Source organism: Ipomoea nil, unplaced genomic scaffold (assembly GCF_001879475.1).
Source record: "Ipomoea nil cultivar Tokyo-kokei standard unplaced genomic scaffold, Asagao_1.1 scaffold3087, whole genome shotgun sequence".
NCBI lineage: Eukaryota > Viridiplantae > Streptophyta > Magnoliopsida > Solanales > Convolvulaceae > Ipomoea > Ipomoea nil.
Window position 1 is genome coordinate 3,530,936 of NW_017619515.1, and position 8,222 is coordinate 3,539,157.

At 35.2% G+C, this 8,222-nt stretch overlaps 1 protein-coding gene across 2 annotated transcripts; it reads right to left on the reverse strand.

Annotated features, from left to right (window-relative positions):
- Positions 1–351: 351 nt before the first annotated feature.
- On the reverse strand, positions 352–5,574 carry LOC109166300 (transcription factor bHLH66-like). 2 transcript variants are annotated; one of them, XM_019315249.1, is made up of 7 exons: positions 4,909–5,574; positions 4,720–4,812; positions 4,424–4,609; positions 4,200–4,265; positions 3,467–3,532; positions 3,228–3,296; positions 352–1,132 (listed from the first exon to the last, which is right to left on the reverse strand). In XM_019315249.1, exons 1-7 carry the CDS (start codon positions 5,419–5,421, stop codon positions 746–748), a joined length of 1,380 nt encoding a protein of 459 aa, XP_019170794.1. In that variant the 5' UTR covers positions 5,422–5,574; the 3' UTR covers positions 352–745. The 2 variants fall into 2 exon arrangements, with proteins under 2 accessions (XP_019170794.1, XP_019170793.1); XM_019315248.1 differs by having other exon boundaries at positions 4,903–5,574.
- Between the last annotated feature and the right edge of the window lie 2,648 nt (positions 5,575–8,222).

Consider the following 8,222-nt stretch of genomic DNA (forward strand, 5'->3'; position numbering starts at 1 on the left):
AATAGTTGATACTTTTGCTTTCTCACATTATAATTTTTCTTTCTATGAACTATATTATTTAACATTATATTTAGTATGAATAGCACATTCCTTACTAAATTGTTTAACATTGTAATAAATTATTAATTTTCATCATTATTTTATTAATAGCTTTATTGATTCCTTACAACCTAGCTAATTAACATTATATGTTATGCTCGGTGGAATTATATATACATGACACTTTATTCAATGTACTAGAAAATGATATTAAATGCTTGGTTGAATTGGTGACCTACTCTTCTTTGCTTTATAGAAATTTCTATAACGTAACATAAATTGGTCCAACTCAAAAGAAAAAGAAATTAGCTGAAAAATGAAGAGAATTGACATTGAATATTATTAAAATAATATGGAAATAGAAAACGACAGGAGTTTGTTTGGCATTTTTATAGTTAGCTTAATAATAACTGGGCGGCAGCTTGATTAAGCTTAAGCAGTGAAGACAAGTCTACTTAAATACGGGCTGGGCGTCCTTCCATAATTCATTTACAGCGAATAAAAAAGGCCCTTATTTTGGTAGACTTGACCGCCTTTAAGGCCCTACTAAATTGTAGTCTAAAGCCGAGAGATAGATCATAGATCAGATCCAAATTCCTCCATCTTTTCATAATCACTTTGTTTATCTTTCTCATTTCTTTTCTGCATAAGAAAAAAAAAAACGATTGTGTCGAAAGAGTCAACGCCGTGGCGTTATGAAGATCTATCACGGCTTAGAAACGGAAGCGGCGTCTTTAACGGAGGGATCGGGGGTGGCGTTACCCATTGTAGTGGCAGCTGACTGGACAGTCAAAACGGACATGCTAGGAGAGGAGGGGCCGCCGCCTGCGTCGGCGGCGTTGCGTAGTAAGGTGTTGGCAATGGGGTTCCTGGTGGAATGACACGTGGAGGTGGAGATGGCAGTAGCCAATGAAATGGGCATGAGGCAGAGGCCTTTCCCTTGCAAGTATTGCATGGCGGTGCCCATATCCTCCTCCATTAGCTTCGCCACCTGCTGCTCCGTCATTGTCATGCTATCGTTGTTGCTTGATGACGCCGCCTGCAACGTTCCGTTACTGCTCCTTCCTCCGTTTCCTTGTATGCAATCACCTCCCTATCATTATCAACAACGTAACCCCAAAATAAATAAGTTTAATTAATGCCACAATATAATCTGCGAATTGAATAAAAAAGCAAGCCAGGGAATTGAAGATACTAATAATCCAATAATGACAACTAACTAGGGACGGCAATAATGTTCACAAATTAATATTATTATATGCTGACCAATGACGATTCATTCCAGATGTATAATTTTATATTTATATGTATACAAGTCAGAGTTTCAAATGCTCTTAAATTAATTTATTATTAAGTAGACCTGCATATTTTATTTACCCAATATTTTAAAAAAAACAGTTAATTACAAAATAGTAACAAGATGATATAATATTGGGTAATTTTTATTTACCCAATATTGTAAAAATTTTATCCGGTCGTATTTCGCTATTAAAATCTAGCTTTCGAATTTTGATTATAGCCACGTCGTATGTATGTGTGGAATAGAGAAGGAAAATGATTTTGTGATAGGAAAAAAGGGAGAGAGAGGGAACAAAGCGGGCACGCGTGAAACTTTATGGGTTTGTCGCTTTGTAGCGATTGAGATTTGGCCTGAGACCGACACATATGGGGTAGGGTAGGTTTTGTTTGTTCAACAAATTCGTTTTATTACATTTTCATTTCTTTGTCCTATTCTTTTACCTGTCAATACGGTACGCTCTACTTTGTAGCTAGGTTTATCTTGAGTATTGACCCCGACAATTTTTATTTATTTATTTATTTTTAAATCTGACTTAATTTACCAGTAAAGCAAATGCGTTAACCTACGCTAGGCTGTAGTTTTGCTTTCACGAAGTATATTTAGCATTACTTTCAGGTAAATAAGTGAAAGCAAAAAAATATTATTCTAAATATAATTCGTGATAAGTACATTATTAATTAATTCTATTCAGTTTTTAGACTAGGGGATGTTCGGTTCATGAAAAATATTTTTTTTTAAAGTTGAAGAAAATGTTGTTTTTTGATGTTTGGTTCATGGAATTCATTTTCCATTGGAAAATGAATTCCTCAAATTTGAGGAAAACAAAATCCTTGGTTGGACCAATGATTTTGTTTTCTATGAAAGATGGGAAGAAAAAAATGATATGGTTTGACTATTTTATTCTTGTTTTCTTTCTTAATTATTTTACTCTTATTATTTTGTAGGGACATATAGGTCTTTATAGTCGTTATTCTTTACAATTTCAAATCGAGTTAATACCCAAAATCGTCCTCAACTATAGTGGTTTTTCTCAATTTCATCCTAAACGACTTTGGTGACCTAATATCGTCCCAGACTTTTGTATTTCGCTCAATTTAGTCCCAGACTTTTGTATTTTTGCTCAATTTAGTCCCTCATTTGTTATTCTGTCCATTTGGTGTTAAATAAATAGACAATTTCGTAATTTTAATATTGGCATCTCTTTACTCATAGACATGTGAACTGCGAATTTTTTTTTTTTTTTTTTTTTTACGAATTACTCCTAAAACTGCGAATATAAAATTTGATTTGCATGTCCGGGAGTAATTCTGGGTGTAATTCGTACAAAAAAAGATGAATTTCGCACTTCACAAGTTGAAAGTAAAGAGAGATCAATATTGACATTACTGAATTGTCCCTTTATTTAACACCAATTTGACGGAATAACAAATGGAGGACTAAATTGAGCGAAACACAAAAGTCTAGGACGATATTAGGTCACCAAAGTCGTTTAGGACGAAATTGAGAAAAATCACTATAGTCGAGGACGATTTTGGGTATTAACTCATTTCAAATCTAACCAAACAATAGAATTAGTATTCTTAATTCTTTTTCCTCTAACCAAACAATGAAATTCATCTTTCTAATAATTGTTTTTTCCATGAAATTTCAACTCCACTCCCCTTAAAATATTTTCCGCAAAGTACACGAGCCCTAAGTAAAGCTAGAATTGTGCCTATACTTGTAATGCTAATGGCCAACTTTAATAAACTTATGATTATCTCCCTTTTTATTGCAAATTTCCATTACTATCTTTGATAAGATGAATTAATGCATTATAACAATTTCGACACAATTATAATAATCTATAATATTATATTATATTATTATAAGGAAGGATGAGTGGTACCTCAGATGACATATCAGCAACAAGGGGGGCAACAGCTGCAGCACCGCCCAATCTGCTCATACTCAGTACCTAAAAGCCAAAGGAATTTCAGAGGCCCAACCAGAACCATATCACTGGGTTATAAATATAAATATTTTTTCAATTACAATAATCTGTCTCATAGAAGCCTCCTTTTCTAATATTTAAATCCTATATTCATGACATTTTATTATAAAAGAAAAAGAGATGAGAGAGCATACTTTGACTTGCAGCTGGAGGAATTTGACATAGTCGATGATCTCATCCAGCATTGAAGCCTTGTCTGTCTGTCATTCCACCCAACAGCACCACGTTAGTCTCCCCATTAAATTAACATTTCTCATTTATCCCCAACTACAGTGTGATAATCTTTTCTAATTAAGAAATAGTAAATAACACACATTATTGTCTGCAAAATTTTTGTTTAATTTGCTATTGGATTTCTTAAATAATATGCAGTAATTCCAAGGTTTTTTAAATTTTATTTTGATTGTATTCATTGTTACATTACAGATATTATTATTAGAATGATCCCCGCATCTGACCTCCCGCTTCAATTTCTCTAATATACGAGAAAATAAATACAAATTTCTATACAAAATCACATAAAATTATTGGTAAGTCTCTTCAATTGAATTTTAAAATATATTGGTATATTCAAAAAATGTTACTTTAATCAAATAATTTGTTAATTTTTTAAATATTTATTATCTCTGTACTACTCTATAATTGCACCAAAGTATTGACCGGGGAAACTGGATCCTTTTGTAACGATTAGCACATGAAACGAACTATTAAAATTAAATGACAATTGTGCCACAATAGAGAGAAGTTACGAAGATAATAACCACCATTAATGGCGAGTGTTAAATGGGAAATTAAAATTGAACTAATGATAATTAACTCATGATTAGACTAAACTGAAAATATAGCAATTTAAATATGGTTAAGTACCTTATTAGCATTGGGAACCAGCTCCTGTAGGGCCTTCATTCTCTCTGCAATTCTCTCTCTCCGTAACTGACATCCCACATTTGGTTTTGCGCAGAAAGAAACAAAACAGAAACCGTAAAACTCGGAATCAGAAACGAACTGTTAAAATACAAAAAATGAAGAATAATACTAATGGATTTTTTTTTTATTTTTTTTCTGGCTACTGTGAAGAGATCAGTACGTACTCTTTCAGCGATGCTGTGCGGATCGGTGGCTTGTCCTCTACGAGCCCTGACTCGTTGCTGTTTCGGCTGAGCTGGAGCCGCTCCTCCCCCAGTCGATGCGCTGCCGGTCGAGGCTAGTCCCTGGTTCATCGGCGGCGGCGGCGCCGCTGATGGAGCTCCGAAACTCTGAGCTTGCATCTCTCCTCCCTGGAATTCACAAAGCATCTATCCGTAATTAGCGAGAATATTATATTATTAAAGTATAATAATGCCATATATATATCGTGAGTGTAAGGATTTGATTGTGGATTGTTGACCTGAGGATGGTGGAAATGATGAGGCTGAGAAGAGGTTTGACCGAGAGATCCAGTGAATCCATTGAATAGAGCTTCGAATTTGTTGTCATTTGCCTGCAATTAATCATAATGAATTGTAGAAATGGAGAATTTTAACTGTAACGGTGATTTTAATTACTTTTTGAGCAATAATAAACATCTTACGATGGCTTCGTTTTGATCTCCGCCGGTTAAACTCAACGGAATTCCGAGGAGACCGTTACCACCAGCAGCTCCGGTGGGAGACCTGAGACCGGTGCCGGTAAGTGCTCTGGAGAGCAACAACTGCTGCTGAAGCATAAGCGCCTTCGCAGCAGCGGCGGCGGAGGCGCCTCCGTCACTGCCGTTGATGTGGTACTGCTGGAGTTTGGAGGCCAAGAGGGCAGAGGAGTGAGAGGACTGGTCGTCAAAATGGTACGTTTGGTCATCAGCGGCGGCGTTGAGGTTGGACAGAGGCGGCATGGGGAGGGAGTGATGCTGGGCTTCCCAGGGGGGCTGAGATTTGGAGATCAGGTCAGGCCAGGGAGAAGCCGCCGAGAGAATCTGTTCAAGGAAGTCATCGTGAGTCGGCGGTAGATCAAAGTTAGACATCGACATGTGCTGCTGCTGCTGCTGGTGGCCACCATTGACGCCGCCGCCGCCGCCGCCGTTATGGAGGTCTTGAAGGGAGTTTGTTTCCTGCATTTCCACGTTCACTGTTTACTCAGAAAGAGAGGGAATAAGCTTTGGCAGAAGCTCAATACCCCTTTCCGTGCAAGTTTTGATTCAATCTGAAAAATTCAAAGAGGATTATTGAAGCAGAGAGAGAGAGAGAGGAGTCCATATGATTTGGTGTTGCGGTTGTTGATTGTTTATATAGGGACGGGTTTTATGCGCGATGAATAGGCCCAAAGGCTAAGTCTAACACCTAAACATGGGATTAGCTTAAGCTGAATTAAGGTTCAAGTGAGATCAGCCTACATTTTTAGATTGTTACTTCCTTTTTCCTATTTTATCTGTCCTATACTTACTATTTATTCTCAAATCAATTCTTTTATTTTTATTGTTTTTTTTTTTAAATTAATAATTAAAAATAACTATAATCAAGCCTCATCACCCGAATCAGACATATAAAATGAGACGGAGGGAACCAGACATATAAAATAAGTCGGAGGGAGTATTAATTACTCCTCCATTATATTTTATGTGTCCGGTTCGGTTAACCAGACATGACTGAAGTTATTTTTAACTTAATTTTTCATAACATTAAGTTTAGTATTAGTATACAAAATTTATATATTTAAAAACTATACTAAAGGTACTATTAAACACAAAAAAAAAATCAAATTTAAAAATAAATAAATAATATTAAACAAAATAAACAGAAAAAGAAAGAGTTAATTTGACCAATAATAAATAAGATAGATAAAATGGGGAAAGATGAATTAGTTATTTTTCCATCAAATTACATAAACAATCTCTTTTTTTAAGGTACAAAAATCACTCATTCAAATTAGTTTGTCAATTTCTTTAATAGTCATAAGATTAAATTCAACTCTTCTTATAAATGTTTTTTAAATTTGAACAATATAAACTGATTTATTTCATTGTGATAGTCTTTTATCGTTTAAGGAGTTTATCTAATTTACTTTCTTATTTGCTAGTTAGGACGAAATTTACCCAAAAATACACATTTTAATACCAGTTACGAATCAATATTTTTGTCTTTAAATATAATATGAATAATCAAATGAGTATCATGTTCTTTATTTTTGTTGATTAATTTATACTAATAAAAAGGATGCATCAATATATGTTACTATAACATATACCCTTTTCAATCAATTGGGGGGTTACTATTGGACTGAAAAAGTATGTAAGAATTTTCCACCAATTAATTTGGAAAGTAAACAATAACGTAACCATTATAACAACTGCTTTCTTTCTCTAAACGTGTAGTTACATACTTATCATGATAAAAAAAAAGTGAAGTAATGATATAGAGATTGGTATCAAATTTAATTCTTAATATGTTTTTAGAACTCTATAATTATACTCCATCTATCTCATTTTATCAATCTTACTTACTGTTCATTGGTCAAACCAACTCTTTCTTCTTTATTTACTTTCTTTAAATTTAATTTTTTGTGTTTAATAGTACTTTTAGTGCAGTTTCTAAATATATAAATTTTGTATACTAATACTAAACTTAATATTGTGAAAAGTTGAATTAAAAATAAAGTAAATACCCAAAATAGTCCCTCGACTATAGCTAAATTCACAAATTGGTCCTCGACTTTCAATTTCAACCAATTAAGTCCTTAACTTTGCAATTTTAACACAATTTGGTCCTCTGTCTATTTGACCGTTTGTTGACTGTGATTTTTGAGGATATATATGTAATTTCATGGTCCATCATCGGGTTTTTAAGGTTTCGGTTGCATTTACAGACCGCACTGTTACATTTGAATCAACTGTCGAAAGCAATCTACCAAATCCGGTCTCCTTTCTTCATCCTCCCTTTGGATTCAATGTAGTTGAGTTCATACCAGAGCAAAGAAGACAACATGTTTCCGAACCGGTGCAACGTCATCCTGGAGGCCTCCACGTGCTCCGACGAGAGCTGAAGGTTCTTCTGGAGATCGACGATCACGGTCAACAAATAGTAAAATAGATGGAGGACCAAATCATGTCAAAATTGCAAAGTTAAGGATTTAATTGGTTAAAATTGAAAATCGAGGACCAATTTGTGAATTTAGCTATAGTCGATGGACCATTTTAGGTATTTACTCTTAAAAATAACATCAGACAAATCTCGTTAACCAAATCAGATACATAAAATGGGAGTAATTAATTATTGTTGAATAAATATTTGCACTCCAACATATATATAAATGATGGAAGTAATGCCATTAAAATAGTTCAATTATACTAACTTTATCATTGATTTTTTTTTTAAGCGACGAAAGAAGTCAACAGTTACTATTTGAGGGTATGCATAAGGTAAATCTTACATTATAATCAGAAAAAAAAATTAATGTAAATGTTTTAAACTTCTAGCTTAGCATGAGGTCTAACCCGCGATCATTACTGGTAGGGAATATCCCGACCGACATAGCTTCACCACGACCGAGAAGCCTTTGTCCTTTTCTCTTTGTCTTTGCAGGTAAACAAGTCGGGCTCCTTGTGAAGAACCCGGTCGGGGTCCGACCGGGAGTTGCCCGAACGACGATGTCAACCACCGAGCGGTAGCCCTTTGGCGAGAGAGTTGACGAAGGACACGTGGCGGCTCTCTACATCGACAGGCAGGGCACCCGGGAGGATGACACGTGGTGGCTACGTGGAGGACATGCCGAACGGCTGGAATCCTGTCCCCGGCATAGCGGCTATAAATACCCACAGTAGCTACAGTGTAAAAGACTTTTGGACGATCGATAGGTTGTTGTTAGAGAATCCCGACCGCACTCAGTCGGTACTCAGAGCAACCAAGTAGATTGTACTTAGGG